Source organism: Elgaria multicarinata, chromosome 11 (genome assembly GCF_023053635.1).
Source record: "Elgaria multicarinata webbii isolate HBS135686 ecotype San Diego chromosome 11, rElgMul1.1.pri, whole genome shotgun sequence".
In the NCBI taxonomy this organism is placed as follows: domain Eukaryota; kingdom Metazoa; phylum Chordata; class Lepidosauria; order Squamata; family Anguidae; genus Elgaria; species Elgaria multicarinata.
The window spans coordinates 30996504-31023145 of NC_086181.1; the positions used below are offsets into that span (position 1 = coordinate 30996504).

General features: G+C 48.4%; 1 protein-coding gene across 2 annotated transcripts in view; it reads left to right on the top strand.

The window, feature by feature from the left end:
* Positions 1-571: 571 nt before the first annotated feature.
* Positions 572-26642, top strand: part of CACNG7 (calcium voltage-gated channel auxiliary subunit gamma 7) — a 39010-nt gene continuing 12939 nt past the window's right edge. The window contains exons 1-3 of one of the 2 annotated variants that reach the window (XM_063137445.1): positions 572-845; positions 14422-14661; positions 17108-17212. In XM_063137445.1, the coding sequence (XP_062993515.1) occupies positions 14466-14661; positions 17108-17212 (301 nt within the window). In that variant the 5' untranslated portion in view covers positions 572-845; positions 14422-14465. Of the gene's footprint in view, positions 846-1759; positions 1804-14421; positions 14662-17107; positions 17213-26642 lie in introns of those variants that run through there. The other variant, XM_063137444.1, reaches the window with a different exon arrangement.

A 26642-nucleotide genomic window follows, 5' to 3' on the forward strand; every position in this document is an offset into this window, starting at 1 on the left:
TCCTTCGCGCGCTCTCCCGCCGCCGCCTCGCGTCCCCTTCCGCAGCCTTGTGCTGCTGGGGTCCTTCCCTTCCTCCGCGGAATCCGCTCTCACGACCCCCTCCATCGCCCCCCCCCGCGCACCCCACACCCCCTGCTGCCGCCGCCGCTGCGCTCGCCCCCTCTCCGCGCCCCCTCGTCCCTCCGTGCCCCCCGCGCTCCTGCGCCCGCCTTCCGCCTCCGCCTCCTCCGGCTCCCCTGCTCCCCTGCGCCTGTCCTCTCGCCCCCCTGCCCCAGCCTGTCGCTCCCTCGCGCTCTGTTCGCCCTTTCCTCGCTGCCGCTGCCGCTGCTGCATCCCTCCGCCGGCTCCCTTTTCCATGCTGTCATTCCCCCTCGCTGCTGCATTTGCCCCTTCTGGTTCCCGGCTCGATCCGGAGCCCTCCGCTCGCCCTCCGCTGCCTCCCCAGCCACTGCTGCATTCGCTCCCCTCGCCCCTTCTCTCGCTCTGCCCTCCCCCCTCCCTCCCCTAGACCACTGCATCTTTTCTCTCCTCCGCCTCTCCTCCTCTTCCTCTTCCTCCTCCTCTCACTTTTGGATGAAGCAAACTTCTGGATGGGGCCTTCAGCAGTAGAGCCCTTTCGTTTGGGGGTCGCGTAGCGCTGGGCCCTTGCACACAGCGGCCAGATCTCCAGCCCGCTTCCCCCTGAAGGGAGAGGAAAGGGTGACTTTCCCCTCGGCACACGCGCGCACACACACACACCTGGGGACGTCGGAGCGCCCGAAAAGCAGGAATAAAAAGCAGGAAAGCGATGCAGGTGCGGTGGAAGAGCAAGGAACTCCGAGCCCCCGCGGGATTCTAACAGCAAGGTGAGAGAAAGACCCTTGGCCCAGGTCCCACCTTCATCCCCTCTGTCGAAATTCCTCTTAGTAATGTCTCTGTTACACTGTCCTGCCTGTCTTCACTAGCACTGTTTTCCCTCAGTGCTTGCGTTGTCGTTCGTTCGTGTGTGTGTCCATGTCCATCATCTGCATTAGAAACGTAGAAACAGTAAGAAGGTATCATTTCTCAGCAGTTTAAAGGTCAGTAGTTTAAAGAGGAAGGAAGCTTCAGAGTTACACAGAACTCTTCCCCAGCAAAAAAACAACAACCCAACCCCGACAAAGAGCTCTACATAATTCAAAAGCTTGTGTCCTCTGTAACCAGCTGGCTGGTGCCAGAGGAGAGAGTGAATCTCACCAATTTCATGTTGCTGTTTTGGGTTCCCATGCTGGCCGATGTGTAACTTTGAACAACTTTGGCCTGTGTGTGAGCATATGGCCTTTCCTTTAGTGCTAGTGGGTTTTGTAGCACTGGAGTGTGTGTGTGTGTGTGTGTGTGTTGCAGATGGTCAACTTTTAAATTCTCTGGTTGGTGTATTAGTGAATTCCTTCAGATCCTCTTGGAATGGATTGAGTTCTAACTGGCACATATAATACATATTGCCTGTGTACGTTTTTATTCCTGGGTGATAGCCAGTAGGTATGTGGTTTCCTTAAAATCACTACTATGATGCTCTGTTAGTGAGCATTGAGGCACACAGTAAGTGTGCATGGTTAGTTTCCTTTTGCAAATTTATCTGGCTCTAACATAAACATGTGTGTGTATGTGAGAGACTGACAAAGACACACACACACCAACTGATTTTAAATATGGTTGTATGTCACTGCCTTTGCCAGCTACATCATTTCCTATGGTGCTGCATGGGTTAATGCCTTTGAACACTTTTCCGGTCTTGCTAGTAGAGGGTTGGTGTGTAAGGTGAATGTATTTGATTTCTTGAAATAGGTATGTATTCCATTAATGCCATTTTGTGTTGCATTACAGCTAGAACTGGACATTAAATGCATCACGCTATGACAGTATACAGCGTTGTATGCGTGTGTGTGAAACATTACCCTATGTAAATCCCTTTAGCACCTTTCTCTGTGCACTGCCCTAGTAGGCAGGCTGTGTGTTTGCGGTTTTAAACAGTACCCTGTAACATGAGAGCTTTGGGACTATGTCTTTATAGTACGGTTTCTTTAGTGGTGTTGTGCTGGTACGATCTGCTTGCTTAATTGCCTGCAATACAGGATACAGTCTTAGAGGATACAGTATCTTAAAAACCTTTGCCTGTGTCTTGCACTAGAATTTGGCGCTTGTGTCTGTGATTTGTGATTTTCTACGGTACTGTGTGTGTGTGTGTGTGTGTGTGTGTGTGTACGAGAGACAGAGATGGTTATTTTCTTCCATTCTTTTTACATCAATCTGTCCAGAAAAAATATTATACGGCATGTGTGTGTGTGCGTGTGCATGTGTCTGTCTGGTTTCCTGTGGTTTTGTGTATGATTTCCATTAGCTCCAGTCTCTACCTTGCATTATCATGTTGTGTGTGTGTAATTTCAAATGGTGCTCTTAATGAGAATTATTCCACTCACCCACCCAGAATTAGTACACATTCTTTGTGTGATTTATGGGTGGTTCCTTTAATGCAGCCTTCCCCAACCTGGTGCCCTCCAGATGTGTTGGACTACAATGCCCATTGCCCCCAGCTAGCACAGCCATTGGCCATGCTGGCTAGGGATAGTGGGAGTTGTAGTCCAACACATCCGGAGAATACTAGGTTGCGGAAGACTTCTTTAATGCCTTTGTTAGCTTACAGGATGCATAGAGATGAAGATGGGTTTTCTTTTCTTTTCTTTTTAGTGTTTAAGGAGTCTTACATGTGTGCCTTATTTAACTGTGGATATGACAGTGGATTTAATGTTTGTATATTTCTCATTAATTATTGGCTGATTGTACTCCATGGGAGAATATGTGTTGTGTACGTACATTAATTTTTTTAAACACTGGCATGCATGTGAATTCTCAAACCGTGTGTGTGTTTGAGAGAGAGAGAGAGAGAGAGAGAGAGAGAGAGAGAGAGAGAGAGAGAGAGAGAGAGCATTCTCAGTGTAAGCTCACAATGATGATTTTTGGAATAGTCTCTCTCTGTGTGTTTAGGCTGGCATTTTAATTTTCCAAAAATTCTGAGGGTTAAGCTGATGCCCAGAAACCATTTTACTGTTTGTGTGAGTCTGTTGGAAGGAGAATCGGGGAGATCTTAAACGAAAAAGAGATTTTGCATTTCGAGTGCACATTTCCCGCTACCAATGCTACCCCCAAAACATGAACATTTAATGTAATCCCAGATGGTGACATTGCTATGAGATTGTATTCCCCGCCACAGATGAGTATGGTACAGTGATTGCTTGAGGGAGGTTGTGCAGTTGCTGTGGAATTGGGAGAGGGGGGAGAAGGACTTATATTGGATCTGGGGTGAGGGTGCTAATGGGTGAGATTTAATTTAGCATATGGGTACAATAGCTGTGGAGGGATGAAATAGGATGTATGTTGCATCTCTGCTATTTTTGTTCCGTGTGTGTGTGTGTGTGTGTGTGTGTGTGTGTGTGTGTGAGAGAGAGAGAGAGAGAGAGAGAGAGAGAGAGAGGCATTTATACAGTGACAACTGTGTGCTATGGGGCTGAGTGTGAGGGAACCAGGGTGTGTGTGTGTGGGGGGGGGGTAATTTGAGGTGTTGTTGTTGTTGAAGGGATTCCTTTACTTCCCTCCATGTATTACACTAGTGGGTGTGACATGCCCCTACTACAGCAGGTTGTGTGGGAGGCAGTGTGGTAGAGTAGCTAGAGTGTTGTGCTTAAACAAAGGAGACTCCAGGTCAAATCCTTTCTCATCAATGATGCTTCACAGTCTGACTTTGGGCCCACCACATTCTCTTAGCCTAGCCCACCTCACAGGGTTGTTGTGAGGACAAAATAGGGCAGGCAGCACAGTAAGTGCCACCTTGAGGGGAAAGTTAAGATTAAAATGTACCACCACCACCACCACCACAACCACAGTTTTCCCTTGGCATACTTCATCATTAACTCTGGAAGCCTATTTGCAAGGTGGGAATTGAGACTCCCCTTCTCTCAAATGTATTCTTATAGGGATGTGTGAAAACCTCCCAAGAAATATTGTTAGTCTGATTGAAACTGATTTGGTTTCCTCTGAAATTCTGCAGAATAGCCTCCCCCAACCTGGTGTCCTCCAGATGTGCCGGACTACAACTCCTACCATCCCCAGCTAGCAGGACGAGTTGCGGTCTAACACATGTGGAGGGCACCAGGTTGAGGAAAGCTCTACCTGAGAAGAAGCCTCTACAAATTCACTTCCGATTGTGCTTTCCGCAACGTTTTGGCTGCATTTTCCATTTGTGTGTTCAATAAGTTACACAAAAATCCCACCATCCAAAGAGCTCTGGTTGGAATATATGGGCATATGCCATTTTATTCTAGCGACAAACCTGCAAGTCATGTCTGGAAGAGGCCTGTCACCTTTTTACTGGCCCTGCCAGTATTACCTTTCCCCCTCACCCTCCAAAGAATATGTGTGGTTCCACCTCATCCGCCTCACTCTGCCTCAGGGCAAGACCTGTGAACCAGGACTTGGGAGACCCTTCATAACCCTGTGAACCCTGACTAACCCAGAGTCACCCAGTGAGCTGCAGGCTGAACAGGGATTTGAACCTGGGTCTCCCTAGTCCTAGTCCAGAGGCCACCCCTACCATGAGGCAGAGTGAGGTGGCTGCCTCACGCGGTAGATGCTCGGTGGTGTGGAGGTGAGGATGCTGTCCCATCACCAGTGTTGAAGTGAGATTCATCTGCTAGTCCAGTCAGCTTCTGTAGGTAGAATGGATGGGGTGCCATCTTGTCCTTTGCTTCAGGGAGAAGTATGTCTTGGGCCTGCTGTCCTGATCCATCCCTCTAACCATCACACCACCATGGCAAAAGCTTCATCTGCTACATCTCTATGGGCCTCTGCAAAAGGCATAAGAGCAAAGACCGGAGGAAAGGCAGTTGCCTTAGCTAAGCAAAGGTGACTTGCTCAAAGCTTTGGCACTGAGCAGGTCTCCTGGTCCGACTCCAGCACTCACAGGGATATAAGCCATTGCCTTATGTCAGGCCAGATGATCTGCCACTTAGCTCAGGCTTGTCTTCTCCAGCATTGCAGTCCAACTCATCTGGAGAGAAACTAGGGTGGCTACTTACATATCAACAAAAGAGAGGACATGCATCCCCCAAAAAGAGGACAAAAGAAAAAGGGGGGAAAGACCAGTTTGCATAATGTCTGCATATACAAATGTATGGGTGCAAATGTAAAAATAATAACTATTACTTAAATAGAAACACAAGATATCTCACCATAAGGGGTGAAGACTGACCAGGGGACCTGTGTGGCTCCTCAGTCTGTAGATGGGCAACTTCAAGGCCTCCCCCACCTCCCCCTTCTTCTTATGGTTATTTGACTTTAAACCAGACTTGGACTGGGTGGCCCATTAAATAGAGGACATCTTCAGATAGGGGATGACCCTTTGCCACCTCCACAAAATAGAGGTCTGTCCTCTATTTAGTAAGACACCTGGCCACTCTCAGGGCATCAGGTTGGGCAAGATTGGGCTCTACTCTGACACAGATTAATTGCTCCTTAGCACTCTTTAGAGCACATCCGATGCAGGCTTAGACTGAAAAAAGCATGGCTGCCGGGGAATGCGGGGAATTGCAGGAGGGCCTTTCCGTCTCAACAAGCATAGGGTTGCACCCTCAAGCACCCTTTTGGACTCATGGGCAGGGTAAAAAAGAATGGTTACAACCAGGGGTGGATTTCTCAAGCGCTTTTAAAACATGTTGATAAAGCAAGGATCTGACTAGAGGCAATGGCTGCTATTGATTACATTGGGCAATAGTTGGGAGTCAATTGCTAGGGACACAGAAGTAAAGCGTCTTGCATGTGGACACCAGGACTTGGAGATCGCTTTGCTTGCAATTCTGAATGTATATCCATTGTATATCATATACCAGGCTGATTCCGTGATAAAGCTATGCATGTGTGGGCCGGCCTGCTCTTTGAATGGCGATGCAGGCGCAAGGGGATGTCCCCCACCCCAATCCCTTTCTAAGTGCCCTTCTGCTTCCATTCATGTCAAGTGATCAGATTTTGCACACAGACCCATCACATTCCTACGTGTGTGGAAACTGGAACGCGGGTTTGAGAACCTGAATCAGTTTACTGCCTTTAATTTTTAATCCGTCCTTTCCTGGAGATTAAGTGTTGCCAACAACAAATCGCTGGTGGTAAATTATAGACATAAATGACAAGAAACCTGCAATTCATTAAAGTGAGCCACAGAAAACAACCCATCCATGTCCGTTGAGTCCCATCTAAGCACCCATTACTCCCCATAAAGATGTCCACATCTGCAGTGGAAGCTGGTAGCTCCAATGTCAGTGAAGCGGTGAATCCGTTCTGGGCTTCTGTCATAACTCTAAAGGAGCTATCCAAGGTGCAGAAGCACCTTGGATAGCTCCTTTAGAGTTCAGTCTGGTTCTGACCAAAGCCTGGAGCGGATTCAGCGTCCCAGTGACATTGGAGCCACCAGGCTCCACTGCGCATCTGTCTTTCATCCATCCTTCCTCTCTCTCTCTCTCTCAGGCACCCTCCCTCCCTAGAACCATAGAGTTGGAGAGGCCCTATGGTCAGCCACCTGCCCAGTCTCACCTACAGTGATAGATGGCTGCCCATCCTCTGCTTGAAAGGGCCCATCCATCTCTTTCAAAATCTATTTGGGTTTAAACACCTGTCTGCTTGCCCAACCATCCATACCTTTGTCTTCGGCTGTCCTTATAAACATCTCTCCCTCCTCCTTCGGTCCTTTCCTATTAATGCCAGCTCCAGATTTTGGAGGGCCCTTGGGCAGGATGCCCTCAATGGCCGCCCGCCTCCCTCAGTAAGTTTACCTTCTCACCACCATGGCCACCAGCTGCTGTTGCTCATTCTTATCCTCAGCACTGCTACCACTTGCTGGTTTGACAGGCAGAGAGCCAGGGAGCAAGCAGGCGGCAGCATCTGCTCCTTCTCCTCCCCACCACCACCACCACCACCACCACCACCACGACCGTTGTCTGGGGAGAGGCAGGTGAATGAGCAGGTTGCAGTGGAGAAGAAGAGGAGCAAGTCCAGCAAGCTCTTGTCAACGGGGCCCTTCAGCGAGGCGGGCCCTCGGCAGGGGCCTGATCATGCCTGCCCTTGACTCTGAACTCTGATTCTCACAAACGTATAATCTAGTTCTCTCTCTCTTCCATCCCTCTTCACACGTACTCTTTCCCTCTTGTAGTGTGTGTGTGTGTGTGTGTGTGTGTGTGTATGTGGGCGGGGGTGCGTGCACAGATCTGGAACAGGAAGGGTGATGTGTGTGAGTAGGGTAACCATATTGTGCCGCCTTCTGTAACCAAAATAAAACCAGCGCAGATGGGAGAAATCAAATAAAGTGTCTCAGCCAGGAGTGGGGGGTAACACTTCACTGCCAGGGACTATAAACAACGCCATGGCCAGGCAGTAAGGGATGCTATTCTACTAGGGAATGAGGCAGGGGAGGGGGACTGAAAGAGGAAGGGGCAACTAGGGTGGGGCTGGAGCAGGGCCCCTTTTATCCCTGGGACCTTTAATAGGCTCTGCAATCCAGTTTTTGTCTATTCCCTGCCCCGCTCTCCCCAAATCCTCTCTTCTAGCCCAGATACGACTTTCCTATCCTTGACAGACAGACACACACACGCACACATTCAATTTAGGTTTTGTTTTTTTGGGGGGTGCTCTGTTCAGCAGAGATGCAGTCGAGGGCAAAAATAGAAACCCCTGGAGACACAAGCGAGGAAAAGTGCTTGAAAATCCATTGTGAGTGGGGATGATGCTGGACCCTGAAAGCACAAACATATCTTGGAGAAAACTATCACTATGTGACTGAAGAGAAGAGGGCTTGATGGCTAGGGGGCAGGGGGGGGATGTAAGCGTGTGGTGGACAAGGAGGCACGAGGAGAGACGGGAGGTGGGGGAGGCTGGATCCGAGTTCCCAGGCATCTGAATCTGTGGAGGAGAGGGGTGCAGTCATGTTCTTGAAGCAGCTCAAGCGCACGCATCCCCCCCACACATACATACCCGCACACGCACTCCAGATGTCTCTCTTTTTCATGTGACTCTCATCGACTGGTCTGGGACTTGAGGAGGGTTGGCAGGACTTTCCTGTTCTGTGCCTTCCGCTTCTGCAAAGGAGAATTAAATGGGAGGAAGGCTGTTTCTTCCAGGCCTGCAGGCATGGAGATAGCTGCCTGCACCTGCTGAATGGATGCCTGTTAGCGATGCTGAGAAAGACGTAGGTCTCAGAGCTGTGAGTCTGGGGTGGGAGAAGCATGAACAGGCCGGGTCTTTCCCCTGCTCCCTTCTACTTCAGAATCCCATCAGGAGGAGGTACAGCCAGCCAGAAAACATGAGAGCTAAGAGCTAGGAAACTGGAACAGGGTGTGGAAAAGGTTAGGGTTTAAGGCAGCCTTCCTCAACCTGGGGTGCTCCAGATGTGTTGGACTGCATCTCCCAGAATGCCCCAGCCAGGGCTGGGGCATTCTGGGAGTTGTAGTCCAACACATCTGGAGCGCCCCAGGTTGAGGAAGGCTGGTTTAAGGTGAGATCTCATTGTTTTCAGTCCTGGAAGAGACATTATTTTTTCCCATGTCAGGGTTAAGCCTCAGAATGTGACTCTGAGCATGCACAGAGTTCCTTCCTGTGCTCCTCTCTAAGTAAATACAGCAGGCACAGACACCTTGGTGCAGGGCTTCCAGGAGAGACAGTTTGGCTTCCAGGCAGGCTTGGACCTGGAAGCTTTTGGGGTGGGGGTTTAAACTAGCCACAGAATGCCTAACCTTTTCCCTCTGCTTTTTTTAAAAGTGTGTTTCTGAAATGTCCCCCCCCCACCAAAAAAAACCCCATGTCTTGTGGCATCTCTTGTGGGTTTCCCTTTTTTTCTGGCTTTTTAAGATGTGCCCCATCAGGACCAGACATGTTGACTGTTATTCAGTGGGGTTGGGGCAGAGTGGGTCAATATTCGATGGTGAGAATGCATTACATGGGGTGGGCGGGTCAGGGCTTGGGTGGCCACTTACGAATGGATGAAAAAGAGGACCGACATTACTCAAAAAGAGGATAAATGTGACGTCGATTTGAATATCATTTGCATGTGCTAATTTATATGCGAATATATAAGTTTAGAAATAATTGCTATAATTTAAGTAGAAATAAAGGTGTGGAAGACTGTGACCAGGGGAATTGTGTGCCTACCTGTTCAGTCTGCTAACTGCTGATGGGAAACAGTTGTTAGGGTTTTTTAACCTTTAAACTGGAATTGGACCAAGCAGCTCTTCAAATAGAGGGTTGTCCTCTATGAAAGAGGACACATGGTCACCCAGGTGCTGGCATCAGGGGTTGGCATCCTCAGGCCACCGCCAAGAGCCCCGAATGCCTCCAGGCCCAGCTGCTGCTGTTGCTGCTGCCCCTGGCCATCGCTGCCTGTTCACCTGCTTTCTCCAGGCCTGCGAGAGCAATAGTAAGAGTGAGAGGATGGAGCAGCCTCCTCCATGCACTTGGCACTCTCCCCTGGCGGTGGTGCGGATTTGGGCCCAGGGGGAGAGGGCAACTGACTAAGCAGCAGGGATGGTGGCGAGGAGGAGAGGGATCCCCACAGAGGGGATCTTGTCAAAGCCCGCCCCCCCAAAACCTGGAGGAAGCATTGGGGATCGATTATGGGGGTACCATGGTTATAAAGTATTAGTAACATTTGGCTAGTTATTTCAAATCAGCACGTGAATGTTAGCCTCCCTTCTGCACTGCACCTCCTTTCCCTGCGCACACGGCCCGTTGTTTCCTCTCCCCCACCCCCAAATTCTCCTCTGGACTTCTCTTCTTCTCCTTCTGAACTCCCAGCCCAACCCCTGATTCCCTTCTCCAGCTCCTGGGTCCTACTTCTCTCGCCTCCCCTGCTTCTGCTTCTCCTCTTCCACAGACACTCCACACACACCTAGGCCCTTCTGACGTCATTAATCCTCTGCAGAAGCTGTCCCCCAACTTGGTATCCTCCAGAGGCATTGGGCTGTGACTCCCATAGTTCCCAGCCAGCATTATGGGAGCTGCAGTCCAACACACCTCGCAGGCAACAGCTTGGGGGAAGGCTGCTGCGTAGGATCGAAGCACAACAGCCAACCCTGGCCGAAGCCCCACAGGTTTGCCTGAACCCTATGTGACATAAGGGCAGCTCAGCGAATGGCAGCCAGAAGCTTCAGATTTTCTCCTGTAGCCCCAGCACACGCTCTTCCCCCTCTTTCCCCTTCCGCCACCTCCTTCCTGCCTCTGTATTGTCCCCCACCCCCTTGATATATCACACACCCTTTTACCTTCCACCACTGTGGGCCGCGCGGTTGGAAAAAGGAGCTGGCGCAGGACTTCCAGGTGCCAGCCAGGCCAAAGTGCTTTGCTCTGAGGGGATCCTTCCTCAGGACCAGGCATGGGACACCCTTCCCAGAATGCCTGGTTCTGAAGAAGGACCCCTCGGAGCCAGGCATTTCTCAAGAGCCAGACTGGCTTTTTCCTCAACTGCCATGGCTCCCCAGAAGGTGGCTGTTCACGACAGCCCCACCAACGCTTCGGTCGCAAATGCCACAGCTCTCCAAAGCACCCTCTGGAGGAGAGACGGGCCCTCCTGGCGGGTGTGGTGGGCAGCAATACAATTCGCCGCTCCTCCCACTTCGCTGCCTGAGGCACAGGCTTCACCCCGGCTCATAGGTGGGCCAACCCTACTCTATTTTTGCTGGGTTAGGCTTAATACATTCCACAATGGAGACAAAATAAATAATACAAATGTTGAGTTGGGGCATATCCAAGGCTATGATCCTACACGTACTTATCTGGAGGGAAACCCCATTGAACACAGCGCGGTTTATTTCCGAGTAAATGTGCATGGGATTCTGCTGCACCAGGTGTGGCATCAGGGGGCAGCACTGTTGGGAAGTTGGTGATGGGCCAAACCCTCAGGAAGGCCCACTGCCAAGTCTGCCACCAACCCAAAATGCCAGCGATGAACCTTTGGGCTGTCAGTGGCCCCCTTGAGTGCTCCTTTGCCCGGCTTCAGAGCCCACATCGCTGTGGCTGGTGATGACCATTATAACCCCTGGAGCAATGCCACACCAGTGGCATTAGGAGCAAATTAAAATGGCAGACACCAGGCACACAGCTTGACAGATAGACGTCTCTCTCTCTCTCTCTTTTTCCTCTTGCTGCTGCTGCTGTTCCAACTACCTGATGCTGGTACGGAAAAGGAAGCCCCCACCCCCACTACTCAGCTATATTCAAAAGTGGTGCCAAGGATCCCAGCAAACTTGGTGCTGGCCCTGTCTGGCACTATATGGGATTGGTTTTGGGTGTGCTGGAATCAGCTTTACCCAGAGCATTTAAATTCAGCAACGTGACTTTATCTCTGTATTCATCTTGGTCAATATAAGCTCTTTATGACTGGGACTGTTTTCATGGTTGGAATCAGGATGAGCCAGGGTGGCCAGGTGTCTTACTTTGCAGAGGACAGTCCTCTGTTTGGGGCAGCTGGTAGAGAACAACCCTCTATTTGAAGGTGACCTCTCCTTGAGGGGCTGCCTGGTCCAAGTCCGATTTAAAGAAAAAGAACCAGAAGAAGGTGGGAGAGGCAGGGGAAGCCTTGAAGTAGCCCATCAACAGTTAGCAGCACCCGGGCAGCAGAGTGAGCAGGCACACGGCCATCTGGGGCCGTCTGTATGGTTTAAACGCCCCCAGGGTGGTGGCTGCACAGTGGCGCTGCATTGGTTATATGACATAGCAGCCGCCTCGCATCCATCGCAGGGCTTTCCCGTGAAGCTGCACACTGGAGAAGTTGGGGACTTATGTCCCGACCCTTCCTGCCAGAGTGAGGTCACCAAGGCTCTTCTGCCCTCTGTCCCAGCTCCAGCATTGCGCCAGGGGCGTTCCTGGGCAGAAGGCGAGCCACATGGGCCGCCGGGGAAAGCCTGTGCTGCTTCCTCCTGTGAGGATTACTTGCTGCCACCCCGCAGCAGTGATACCACGGGGTTTGGCAACAGAGCGGTGCCAACGTGGCGCAGTAAAAGCAGGGTCCTAGTCAGGCCTTTGCACTAGGGTGGGCTGGCTTGTGTTTCTATGTAAACACTTAAATAATTAACTATTTAAATAATAATCATTTCCAAATTTGCACCTCTACAGGTAAATTTGCATACACAAATGCTGCGCAAATTGGTGTCACTTTTTGTTCTTCTTTTTGGTGATGCGTTCCCTCTTTTTTGATGGTGTGTGAATGGCCACCCTCACATGAACCAAATATGAGTCTGCCACATCCATGTTGATGAGTGTGATGAGCTATTTTGCTTTTTAAAAATATTTTTATTAAGCCAACAAAATTCCGATACATATATTTTCAGGAACGCCGCCTTATACTAAGCCAAACCATTGGCTTCTCTGGCTCACTAGTGTTGACACTCCTTAGCAGTCTCTCTCCGGGGCTCGGGCAGGACTTTTCTCCCCAGCCCTGCCTGGAGATGCCAGGAAGAGACTGAACCTGGGACTTTCTGCATACAAACCATTCTGCATATAAGCTCCTCAGCCCTTCCCTAAATATATTTTGAAAATGTATATTGCTAGGTTGGGCTTACGACTCCTGGATTGTTGACTGTAAGAGTGGGAAAGCCACCAGGAAGTTGCAGAAGAAAAGTTGGCAAAATAATTATCCCCACATTGTCCCTTGGAGAGAGTTTCTGGTTGAGCTCACCACCTGGGCTCCTCTAATAATTCTGATGCTCCGCTAAGCATCAGGCAGCTGGGTCTGCTAGTCACCATTTAAATTTCCCACAATGCCCCAGCATAGCAGCTCTCCTGAGCATTATGGGAAGTTTAAATGGCTGCTCCCAGGATGGATGTGGAAGTAATTCTAGGAGAATTTCCAAACAGTATTTCTAGGAATGTTGGGGTCCTTCAGAAGCATATTGGGAATCCCTTGTTGACACTGCCCAAAGGACTGATTGCACGCTGTTACTAATGTTTCCCTGTTATGTTCAGCTGTATTTTAGGGCACACTCTTGATTCTTGCAATCCTAAACCCAGCAGACCTGTGAAAACTGAGAGATCACCATAGCCCTAGAATATATCCCAGAAAGAAATCTCTGCAGTGGTCTGGGAATGCACCGCAGCTCTTCAAGGTCTCCACACCAGAAAGGGGGGCGGGGAGAGGCTATGCAGAGGTGGTCCGCAGGAGGTCTCTCAGGATCCTCATGTGGAGAGGAAATTTTAAAGCACGGGAGGCCCTCTCTACTAGCCCACCAGCTTCCTGGTTGCCCTGAACTCCAGTCAGTTATCCGAGATGAGAGATTTCCTCTCCTCCACTCATGCTGCAACGAACCTTTAAAAAGCCCTCCATTGGTACCGATGGAGGCTTTTTAAAGTCTTATTGCAGCGGGGGGAGGGGCATTTTTGTGGGGATTGCTACTGAGGATGGGCTAAACCACCCCCCACTCCCCAACGCTGTGACGCCTCCTCTGAAAAATCACCCTTAGAGGATGGGGGTTCTAGGTTCCAAGACCCTTGGGTTCTTTGGGAGGTTTTAGTGAATTAGAGTGGTGTTTAGAAGAACCAAGGCTCCTAGGTTCTCTTGGTGAGCATAAAGGCCTAGAAGTTAGGGTGACCATATTTTGGAAACCAAAAAGGAGGACAACATGGTCGCCATGTTAACATTATTTTTAAAAAATTATTTTAAAACCTCAAACTTTTTTTAAAAATCCTAAAAATCAATGGATGAACAGATCTGTTTCAAACTTGGCATAGCTAAAGTCCTTGTTAAGAGCAATCATGGTGCCAACTTTCATCTCTTTATCTTTAAAAATGACGATTTTAAAAATAATAATTTTAAAACCTCAATTTTTAAAAAATCCCTAAAAAAATCAATGGATGAACGGATCTGTTTCAAATTTGTTGTGACTAAAGCCCTTCCTAAGAGCTACTATTGTGCCAAGTTTCATGACTTTATCTTAAAAAATGACAGCGTTATAAGCATTTTTGTTAATTCCCATTAGAGCTGCTCTTAGGGGGGGAAATCCGGATTTCCCCTCCCCCTCCCAGATTTGTCATCAAACCCCATGCAAATCCGGTCATATGGTCAGCCTACTAGAAGTTAAAGCAGAAGAATTGGGTAAACAATGCAATTTCCCTAAATGTGCAGAGATTGTATCTCTGAGAATCAATAGGTTGACTGGGGGGAATTGTTAGCACCAGGAGTGGCAGGCAAGCTGTGCAAAGGACTGATCATGCACCATTACTAGTATTATTTCCCTGCCCCAGGCAGTTCCAATGGGCATATTCTAAGGGATACTCTTATTCCTTGCCCAGCCCAAGGTTAAAGTTATTGGGGTCTCTAGGAGGGGTAATTGTTGTGAACCTCTGGATTCTCCGGCTGACTGTTGTTTATTCCTGCTCCAGGTCCTTGCGCTGCATTTGGCCAGTGGCTCCCCCTGTCACCTAGGATGAGTAACTGCAGTAGCCGCGCCCTGACCCTGCTGTCTAGTGTTTTCGGAGCGTGTGGGCTGCTCCTGGTGGGCATCGCCGTCAGTACTGACTACTGGCTGTTCATGGAAGAAGGGATTGTGTTTCCGCAGAACCAGACCACTGAGATAGTCATGGCGCTCCACGCTGGCCTCTGGAGGGTCTGCTTCTTTGCTGGTAAGCGTTTTGGAAAGGCAAGATTCCCCTCCGAAACAGACTGTGGGATCAACGCTGTGATCACAACACAAACCCAGATCTCATCTGCTTCATTAGTCGTGCATAATTTCCTCTGCTTTCATCATTCAGGGTTTCGATAATTTGGCAGACGTCGGCAACTAGAGGGGATTGGCAAAGTCATGTTTTGAGGCTAAAGAACACGTCTGGGTTTTGCTCTATTTGTAAATTCCAGTCTACGTGTAGTTACAGTTGAACCCTTGCAAAGCTGAAGTTGCTGCTCATAACTGAGTTAGAGAGAAGCAGAGCTCTTCTGAGGAGCTCGGGTGCAATCCAGCAGCAAAGCTCTCAAAAAGGTTCTTTGAACAGCCCCCATTCAGGAAACTCGGGGATGAAATAAACATTGGAGATTCAACTGCCCATTGAATTTCAAGCTACTATTCAAAATGGTTGGAAAGATAAAGCAGCATTCATACTGGCAGTGTGCACCCCAAAATGAGGAAGACTCATTTAAAACTTCCCTTAAAATGAGGTTTGGTCTACTATTTAACAGAAATCCACCTTCCTTTCATTTATAAAGCAACTACAGACTTGGATCCCAAGCCTGGCTGGTTAGACAAGGTCTTTCCCTTAAAGAGATCCAGTGTGGTGACGTGATTAGCATGTTGGACTGGGACTTTGGAGATTCAGGTTCTAATCCCCATTCAGACAGGAAGTTCACTGGGCTGATTTTTGCCATCCACTGACTCAGCTTAAGCTACTTCATATTTAATGCTACATTTATTATTAAATGTAACAATAAATTAAAGGTGGCTTGAAAATAATTTTAAATAAATTAAAGGCAGCCTGAAAATAATTTTAAATAAAATAGTTCTCTTAACCATACTCGCCCCAACATACACACTTGGCCTTCCTGATATACAAACCTTGTGTACCCTCCTTTCCATGCCACAACACGTAGACTCTACGTTCCCTAGGCCCTGTGTGAGGTCTTCCCCTAGCCTTCCTGGCTTCTTGGCCTTTCCTTCCCTTAAATCCGTAATGCCTTTGCTTTGCTTTTCTGCAGGCCTATATCTTAGGGTGACCATATGAAAAGTTGGACAGAGCTCCTGTATCTAACAGTTGTCTGGAAAAGGGAATTTCTGCAGGTGTCATTTGTATGCATGCAGCACCTGATGAAATTCCCTCTTGTATCTGGTTGAGAGGGCAGGGCTCCTGCAGCTTTAACTGTTGTGATAAAGAGGGAATTTTACCAGGTGCTGCATGCATACAAATGACACCTGCAGAAATTCCCTTTTCAATACAACTTTTAAAGATACAGGAGTCCTGTCCTCCTTTCCATATGGTCTCCAGTACCCATGCATCCCTGCTTCTTAGGAGCTGTTCTCTCTCTCTCTCGCTGTTTCACACACACATACAAACACACACACAGCACCTTCCTTCCACAGCCCTGACTCTGCTCCTTGGTTTCTTATTATGTCTGCCTCCAGGCCCTCTTTCCACTCTTTCTAGTTCTTGGTCCCCCAGAGCTGGTCCAACATATTCTGCAGGTGGAGTGAAGGACAAGATGGCGCCCTCCCCCATTCCATGCTCAGAAGCTGACTGGGCTGGCAGTTGAGTTTTACCTCAACACTGCTGACAGGAGAACATCCTTCAGTGCACCTGAGACTCACTGAGGAGAAGCAAGGCAGGCCACTCTCTCCTGTAACCTCTCGCTGGTGCTGCTGGCCCACCGCTCAGCTGAGCCCCTGCTTACTGCTGACTCAAACCAATGCTGCACTGCAGCAGTGCCAGCGTGGTGTCACGTGAGCACAGCAACGTGGGTGCAAGCGCTAGGCCTGCTGGGGTGCGTGGCCTGGGCTGCCCCTTCGCTCAATCAGGGACCTTCCCCAACGGTGCTTTCTGTAGCACGTTGGCAGAAGGCGACTAGGCTGAGACAACTAGCTTCACTGGGCCAACAGCAAGCCAACATTGCGACCACCAGGGCGAGCCCTCGCACAGGAGGATGGGGAGGGCTGCGTGGGCTGCCCCTGCTCCCAGCTTCCGTTTCCTGAGGTAGTTGCCTCACTCTGTCTAGTGGCAGGGCTGGCCCTCTTGCCCGTGACTGCCCCTATTTCCTACCAATGACAAATAGGCCTTTCTGACCCGTATGCAGTGGTGCAGTTAGGTAATTTTAGAGCCTGGACTTAATGAGCTTGGGGTGGGGGGTTCTTTAGAGAGTAATGCACATTACTCTCCTTACTTTAAAATGTTGTATGTCAGCCCTGCTGAATTCGGGACTCTCCTGCTCATTCTGCTGAGTGGGGGCCATGGGTGTCTGTCCCAAATTCCTGATAGTGCCACTGCCTGTACTAGATTTTCACCCCTTCCCAGAAGCGGCCTTGTTCTTTCCCAGTGCTTTATTGGCTGCATTCATTGTACAAATTTGATGGGTTTTCTCCTTCTGCAGGTCAGAAAAAAGGCAGCTGTGTTGCTTCCGAATACTTCCTAGAGCCCAGGCCTGACCCTGATCCTGAAGGCCCCCTCGTTACGGAGAACACCGAAAACATCCTCAGTAAGTGGATAATCTTCAATGTGCTAAGCATTAAAAAAAATCACATCAACTTTAAGAGCAAAAGTTCATGAAATTAGCAATGGTGTGAATAGTTTATTTAAAGCAGGCACACACACACTCAGTGTAAGGGTCATGATCCAGATAACTCTGCTTCACTATTTATTTGTAAGCCATTTGCGCAGTTACAAAGTGCACAAATGGCAGCCGTAAAACACAGTCAAAAATCCTTCCAAAGTGTGAAGTGTGTAGAGCAACTTTCCCAAATCTGATGACCATCAGAGGTGCTGGACTACAATTCCCAGTACCTCCCAATCAACCATGCTGGCTGGGGGCTGCTAAGAGTTGTAGTCCATCACCTCTGGCGGACTGACCTAGGGAGAGTAACCGCCTCTCCCTCATCCTTTGCCTTCTTTGGATCCATCCCACTGCACCCACCATCACTGCACATCTGCACACCCTCCAGAAGAACATAAGAAGAGCCCTGCTGGATCAGACCAAGGGTCCACCTGCTCCAGTACTCTGTTCACACTGTGGCCAACCAGCTGTCGACCAAGGACCAACAAAGCAGGACAAGGTGCAACAGCACCCTCCCACCCATGTTCCTCTCCAATATTTCACAGTTAAGAATAAGGATCACTTTATGAGTGCCAATCCCAGTTACTCATGTCTGAAGGTTTTTTTCTCCCACATTATTCTGTTTTTAAAAAAGCTTCTCCCCTGTTTGGTTAAAGAGATACTAAAACAAAAGAAACTTAGGTCGCAAGCCTATGCAGGTTTAGACAGACGGAAGTCCTACAACTCCCGGCACATTGTAGGACTTTTGTCTGTCTAAACCTGCAAAGGGTGGCGCCCTCATTGCCCTACAATATGCTATCAATGTTTCGAAATATATTTCATCAGCTACAATGTGTAAATTGGGAGTCTGTGTCTTGTGCAGGCTTTTACTTCCATGTGCTCTAGAATTGACATCCACCCATCCGTGCAGGGATTTAAAATGCTGGTGGTGGTGGTGGGTGAGAACCATGTACACAACTTCATAATCCTTGGAGAAAAAGTGAGATTCCAATGAGATTAAAAACAGAACTAGAAACCACGGAGTGGAACTGAACCTTGAAGAATGATAGCGCTAGCAACTCATGCTAACAACATTTTAATAAGGTGTTCTTCCAAAAGGCAAACAACCCAAGTATTTATTTATATTCCATCTTTCCTCCATGGAGTACGTGGTAACGTCTTCCTCCCCCACCCCACCCACTTTTATTCTCACAACAACCCTATGAAGTAGGTTAGGCTGAGAGAAAGTGAGTAGCCCAGTGAGCTTCATAGCTGAGTAAAGACTTGAACCACATTTCAACCACAACATCATACTGGCTCTTTAGTAGGGACAAAACTGGGGCAGGGTCTAGTAATAAGCACCATAGGTGTGTATGCTACACCTTAGTTTCCTCTTGATCTGAGTTTATAGCGATGAACAACGATGGAGCAACCATTAGGCAAGAGTGGGGCTGCAGCGTCAGTATTCAGAAGTTGGGCGGTGGCAGCAGCAGACCCTCAGCCATTTCTTCTAAGCCCCACAGCCGTTCCCTTCTGCTGGCGTGGGCCACAGGGCTTGTTCTGTGCCCTCTAAGGTGTGATGGAGGACACTGTCCCGCCACCATTGTTGAAGTCAGATTCAACTGCCAGTCAAATACGTGGAAGTGGGGGCCGCCATCTTGTCCTTTGCCTCAGACCGAAAAATCTTAGGCCTGCCCTGGTGGCAAGCAGTCGCTTCCTGTGCGTGCCCACTTCGAAGTGACCCCTGCTTTGTCCCATGAAGGGTAGATAGGATTGCAGCGTAGGGGTGTGAGAAATCGCCAGTTCAGATCTCACCACAGCCATGAACTCGCTTTGTGACCCTGGTCTGGCCGCCATTGTCTCAGCCGCCCATCATAACACTAGCTTACATTACAGGGCTGGTGCGAGGATTTGCTAAGATAATGGTCCGGTTCAGATGTCGCAGCCAAACCATGGGTTTTGCATTGTGTACAGGCTCCGTGCTTATGCACTCTCCCCCCCCCCCCCATGGGCTGTGATTCCTTCCCATACTTCTCAGTAACTGTCGTTGGCCATGACATCTAAGTCAGGCAAACTGTGATTGCCCCAAAGGATTGCCTCCAAACCAGAACTAGAAACTCCAGTTTCAAACCATGGTTTCCAATTCTGGTTGGCAGGCGAACTGTAATTTGTGGTAGCCGTGGTTTGTCTAATTTACAGTGCCAGATCCAGGCTTGGAGGGCCCTTGGCCAAGTCGCCCTCAATGGGGGCTTTCCCTCAGCGGGTCTACCTTCTCACCACCATTGTTGCCAACTGCTCTTGCTCTTCATCCTTTCTCATCATTGCAGAGAGCCAGTGAGTATGTAGGCCGTGGCATCTACTGCTCCTCTTTCTCACCCACAAACACTGTTTGAGCGAGAGCAAGAGGCAGGTGAACAAGCAGTCTTCAATAGTGAGGAGGAGGAGGAGCAATTTCAGGGGGATCTTGTCAATGGGTCCCTGCTGAGATATCAGCCCTCAGGAGCTGCCCAACTATGCCTACCCTTGACACTGCCCCTGCTGGTTTGGATGTCACAGCAAATGATATAGGCCAGAGAGGAAATAAACAAATTGATTTGGACCACACAAGGGGAGAGTTGAGGGGAGGGAAGTGGGAGGACGAGGAAATGCACAAGCATAAATCCATTCAAGATGGCTGAGCCATAGTTTGGCTTGCGATATCTAAGAACGTAGAAACACAGGAAGGTGCCTGCCTTATACTGAGTCGGACCCTTTCTCCATCTAGCCCAGTATTTTTGACACTGACTGGGTGGCTGCCTAGACACTTTGAAAGCTCCATGGTCTCTGTGTGGTGGTGCTGCGTAGGCTATACGACGCAGCAGCCACCTCGCAGCCATCATGGGCCTTCCCCACGAAGCTGTGATTTTAAAAAGTCAGGGACTTACCCTGACTTTTTCACTGGAATGAGGTGAGTGTGGTGCTTCCGCCGTCTAATCTTGCTCCAGTGTCACAGCGGAGGCGTCCCTGGGCAGATGGCAACCCCTAATTGGTCGCCATCCACATGGGCCTGGCAAGCTGAATGGCCGCCGGAAAGCCTGCGCCCTCCGTCTGTGTCGGGATTAGCTGCTGCCACCCCGCAACAGAGAAAGCGTGGGATTTCCCAAAACACGGCAGCATCCCAGCGCACTCAAGACAGTCCCTGGCAGAAGCTGAGGGTTCCTTCCTTGCCCTACCTGGAGATTCTGGGGATTAAAACTGGGACCTGACTGCTGTTGTTTCTAATGGGTCTGTGATCACATAATAAAATGATGATGATGAACCTGGGACTTTCTGCATGTGAAGCAGGTGCCCCACCACAGAGCTATGGCCCCCTCCCCGCTGAAAGGCTTTGAGGAGGGATTACCTAAATAATGCTGTTGTTGCTTCTTCTTTGAATTCCAGCCTAATGCTGCAGGTAAGTTGTATCTGTAGCTATAAGAGCACCCTCTGGTGGAACTATTCCAGCTGTCCCCAACCTGGTGCCCTCCAAGATGTGTTGGACTGCAACTCCAAAGCAGTCTTCAAATACTTAAAAGGTTGTCACACAGAGGAGGGCCAGGATCTCTTCTCGATCCTCCCAGAGTGCAGGACACGGAATAACGGGCTCAAGTTAAAGGAAGCCAGATTCCGACTGGACATCAGGAAAAACTTCCTGACTGTTAGAGCAGTGCGACGGTGGAATCAGTTACCTGGGGAGGTTGTGGGCTCTCCCACACTAGAGGCCTTCAAGAGGCAGCTGGACAACCATCTGTCAGGGATGCTTTAGGGTGGATTCCTGCATTGAGCAGGGGGTTGGACTGGATGGCCTTGTAGACCCCTTCCAACTCTGCTATTCTATGATTCTATGATTCCCACAACCCTCACCCTAAGATTTAGGAAAAGCCTAATGCAATGCAATGCAATGCAGATCCTTCTCACACCCCAGTTTCACCCCACTTAATGTGCAAGCAAGACTTGCGGATTTCAAAGGGGCTGTCTTTTAAGGGCGCGCTGCCAGTTGTACAGGGAAGCTGCAGGTGTGCCGCTCCTTCCACGGCGCTGACCGTGAAGCTAGTTGGCACCGTCTCCTCCAAACCTCCAGCATGCTGCGAATGCGTAACTGGATTTCGACGGTGAGGACTGCAGTGCATCGTTGCAGCACAAATCCACATGTGTGTTTGGATAGCGAGAGAGAGAAATAGATAGATAATTGGAAGTTGGTTACTTTTAGCCAGCACAACGTGTGATCCACCATATCGACACGTATGATGTCCCACCAGGGATTCAATAAAACTCGGGCTTTTGCTGCCTGCTTGGGACAGTGTGTGTGTGTGTGTGTGTGTGTGTGTGTGTGTGTGTGTGTATTTTAAGGCATAGGGCACTAGAAGGGGGGCTAAGGGGGCAAGCATCTTCCCCCACCCCCACCCACCCCACCTCATGTCTACAAACTTACCATTTCACCCCATTGCTTGACCCCTGTGGTTACTGAAGGAAAGACACTTTTCTCAGAGTGCTTTTTCTTTATTATCTCATATTATATATATTAAAGAGCAGTTCCTTGACAGAACTAGGGTAGGGAAGAGAACTTTTAACTCTATCAAAATCAATACAACACGCATCAGAGGGAAAAATACAGTTAGGAGAGGAGCATTAATGTGAAATACATCACCAGTTCTCTTTCAGAAATCTATCATGTGGGGCAAAGCTCACCGCACCACAGAAGTGCACTGTTACAGCATTTCTTTTTCTGCTGCCACTACTGCTTTAGGATCAGGAGGGAGGGGATACATGCAGCAGCATAGACGCCCCCCCCCCCCCGGCAGTTGTGTGATCTGGCTAGTAGTGCCATGAGCCCAGTTTTAAAGAGCCAGGACAGGCAATAGGACAACAGCTAAACTTGGGGTGCGAGGAGCTGAAGAGGCCGGGTGACCTTAAAAAAAAAAGCCACCATAAGACCTTGGCTTTAAGGTTGCCAAGTTTTCAGCCAGCCCCTGCTCCTATGCAGACCTTAGCAGGTGCAAACATTTATCTCCATGTCCTGAAAAGCTTCACCTGCTGATTAATTGCAACATCTTGCAACTGCTTTTCCAGGCACAAGAGCCGTGCAAACTATTTTTCTCTCTCTGATCAATTGACAATCCTTTTTGGCTCTTATGACCACTGCTGTGTGGGTTAAGTGAAGAGCTTCCCCCACTAGCACCATGACTGTATATTGTACAGTTATTGTATGCTAAAAAATATTCTAGAACCTTGGAAAATAGAAATGGGTGTGTGTGTGTGTGTGTGTGTGTGTGTGTGTGTGTGTGTGTGTGAGAGAGAGAGAGAGAGAGAGAGAGAGAGAGAGAGAGAGAGAGAGAGAGAGAGAGAGAGAGAGAGAGAATGGGAATATGAATATATCACTGCCCCCTGCTGGACAAGCAAAGAATAGCCCAGCTCTTATTATTCAGACTGTAAAAATATTTCGAATTTCTAGGAGCCAGCCTGGATCACAAAATGGTGCAGTCCCAGCATGCAGGGAGTGGAAAGCCTTCTGCAGCTATCATTAATGATACCACAAGCAATATCCCAATTCCTCTGAGAGATTGCAATAGGAACGGATGTGAGATCCAGAACGGATGTAGGGATGCATGTGAGATCTCATTTTGCCTTCCACAAACTCCTGCATTTCCAATGACAGGGAAAATATTAAATGTCCTCACCACAGGGGTGTGGAGCCCCGAGCGAACAATCACATGTTGGATGGTGGAATGTCCACTTTAAACAAGAAATTAGTGCACATGACATGTTGGTGTCTCACAGTTGGGGAGGAATGATGAACAGGATGAACAGTGTGTTTTGGTTGGAACTATATTATAGGCAGCTGCCCAAAGCTCTGTGCTTCTTTCTTCCCTTCTATCCAGTAACAGCTGACAACATAAGATGCATGTCTTGACATCATCACTCTGCGCTGAGTTCTCCTGTCCTCACAAACGGCACCTAGTGAAGAGGGGCTTCATGCATTTCCTTATTTCTTTATTTACAATGTTTTTATACCACCCTTCATCCTTTTTGGATTGCACAGATACAAAACCACATAATGTGTATAAGCCTAGATCAGGGTGTGTGCAGTCCTTTGGGCCTAGAGGGCCACATTTCCACGCACCCCACCCCAAAAAGTGCAGAGGGACGGGGAAGTTTATACCTCTCCTCCCTGTCTGTTGACATTTAGGTATTGCTATGTGGTGGTGGAGCTGGAGGTGAAAGTCTCTTGCATCTCCCAGCAATGGCTACCAAGATGACATTTTCTCCCCCATTACTAGTGGAGGGAAAACAGAAGTCTTGGAAGTGAGATTGCTGGGGATTAGGAGAAGCTTTCAACTCTCCCATCCACAGCGAGATCACTGTCCTGACTGTCCTGACACAGCTATCAAAGCCAGAACAGCATTTTTTGCTTCACACTCCAGCTGGCTTGCTCGTGACCCATGGGTTGTGCTTTTGCTGGGATGCTTGTATCTGCCATAATGCTTACAGGGTATACAGGTACATCAGAACGAGATGGTGGGATTTATATAGCACCATTGATGGTGCTATATAAATAAATAATAATAATAAATAATAATAATGATAAGATGGATGTTACTACTTCACGTTGCAGTGGGGAGACACCTTTGAACACCCTCCTACATTAAAAAAGTAAGCCTCCCTGTAAGTAGAAGTCAAGCACAGCAAGGAAAGGGCTTAGCTAGGACCTTTCTCCCTTATGTATATTGTTTACTACTTGCAGGGAGCTTTTACATTCTGTCACCTCATTCTTTTGCATGGGCAGATCCTGACAGCCCTGCAGAATGAGATGGTAGGTTCCTAGTGTGCAGGGCCAGCCACAGACATTTTGCTACCTCATGTGAAGAATAAGATCGTGCTCCCTCCCATTCCATGTACAAAAGCTGACTGGACTGGCAGTTGAACGTTTCTTCACGATTGGCAATAGTACAGCATCTTACCCCTAGCTTAGGGGGAGACCGCTTGGCACACAGCTCTCTCCCCCAACACTTGCTGCTGTTTCCCAGTATCTGCCGCCTGAAGTAACTGCCTCACTCTGCTTCAGGGTAGGGCCAGCCCTGCTAAAGTGGCAGGATGAAGCTTATCAATTCAGGTTGCAGGTGGGGAAGAACACTTTTAATGTTTCCCTATGTAAGAAAACATCTTGCAAGTACAAATTAGCACAGCATGGAGTTGGCTGAGCCAGAACTTTTCTCCCTGGTGTTGCATGGAGGGCTGGGGGTGGGGTTGTGTGTCGGGGGGTTGGTCTTTTGTTAAATTTGGAGGGACGTTAAAAATCTGACACACAAACACCCAGAGGACCTGAAATTCTACAGTACACTTTGCCACCATCTCTGCATTCTACCACATTCTGCTGCATGTATAGACTAGGCCAGAGTACAACCAAAATTGCTCTTCTTCTAGTTCAGGGGTAGGGGCAACCTGGTGTCCTCCAGATGTTTTCATTACAACTCCCAAACCCTGAGCATTAACCAGTGTCTGGGGCTGATGGGAGTTGTAGTCAAAAACATCTCTGGAGGGCACCAGGACGAGGAAGTCTGGAAGCTTGTCCCCTAGCCCCAGACATCTAGGAGTTAGGGGGAGCACTTACACCCAATCAAAGAAGAGAAATGAATCACCGAGAAAGAGGATGCCAACTTGCATAACCGTTGCATATGTAAATTGATTCCTGCATTGAGCAGGGGGTTGGACTCGATGGCCTTGTAGACCCCTTCCAACTCTGCTATTCTATGATTCTATGATATGTATAGGTGCAAATTTAGAAATAGTAACTACAATTTAAATAGAAATACAAGGTATTTCACCTTAGTAGAGAAGACTTGGTGTGCCTGCTCAGTCTGCTGTCTCAAGGCCCTCCCTGCTCTTCCTTCTTGGCTTTTTGACTTTAAACCAGATTTGCTGGACAGCGCTGCAAAGAGAGGACACCTTCAAACAGAGGATTGTCCTCTGCCAGCATCATCATTATTATTATTATTATTATTATTATTATTATTATTATTATTATTATTATTATTATTATTTATATACCGCCCCATAGCCAAAGTTCTCTGGGCAGTTTACAAAAGTTAAAAACAGTGAACATTAAAAACAAATATACAAAATTTGAAACCATAAAAAGCATAAAATACAAACAAGAACAGACAATATCTGCTTTCCAAAATAGAGGACTGTTCTCTGTAAAGTAGGACATCTAGCCATCCTGCTAGGAGCAGGCTGCGCTTATTGAAAGGGGAGGGCAGTGCATTCTGCATACATTTAGTGATCCTCTATTTATTATAATTTGGCATCATCCAAAGTAGCACCAAAAACAGGGCTGAGCCCCTTGCTCAAACGTTGAATCGTTAGGCATTGATATTTGTATTGGGTCACCATATGTGAAGGCGGAGAGGGAATTCCTGCACTTTTAATACAAGTGGAGATACTTTGGCTGGTGCAGCTAATTCTGCAAAGGTCAGGAAAGCTGCACCTTTCCAAAATTCCTTCTACGCAACTGTTAAAAGGCCCAGGAGCCCAGGTCACCCAATCTGGGATAACCTTTGATAAAGGAATCAATGAGCATGCGGACACCAGTTTGGGTGGGAACTGAGCAATAGCTGGCAGGCCTTAATTGGGTCACGTTATCAGCAAAACCAATCGATAAATTGAGGAGACTCTTTTAGAAATCTAGCTTTTGGGGGTTATTAAATCTCATGTTCCAGAAAACCCAGTGTTTGGGAGAGAAAGCATATTTCAAGTAGAGTACTAAAGCCAGGGTGTTGTGATGGACTGGCAAATTGGACAGAGGGTGAGATCCAGCTGTAATCAGACACACAAACTGAACAGTTCAAACAGAATCGGTTTCAGAACATATGGGCACATCACATGCATGGATAATTTCTCAGACACGTCTTTTGTTTTTAAAGGATGGTTCATCTCCACATGGATGCAAATGTATCTGTCTAGTGCAGCTTTCTCCAACCTGGTGCTGTCTAGATGTTTGGGACTACAACTCCCAATACTCATTACCTCATAGACCATGGTGGCTGGGGCTGATAGAAATTGAAGTCCAAAATATCTCGAGGACACTATTCTGGAAGTTTATACAGGAGATCAGCCTTCTTGAACCTGGTGCCCTTCAGATGTGTTGGACTGCAACTCCCATAATTCCCAACCAGCATGGCAATGCTGGTTGGGAATTATGGGAATTGTAGTCCAACACAACTGGAGGACAACAGGTTCAGGAAGTTTGGTTTAGTGTGTTTGCAGGTACAAGAGAATTAAGCTATATCTAGATTCATCATTCGTGTATTTTTGTAAGTCTGATTTGAACAGAAATGAGTGGAACAAAGCATAGGTATGA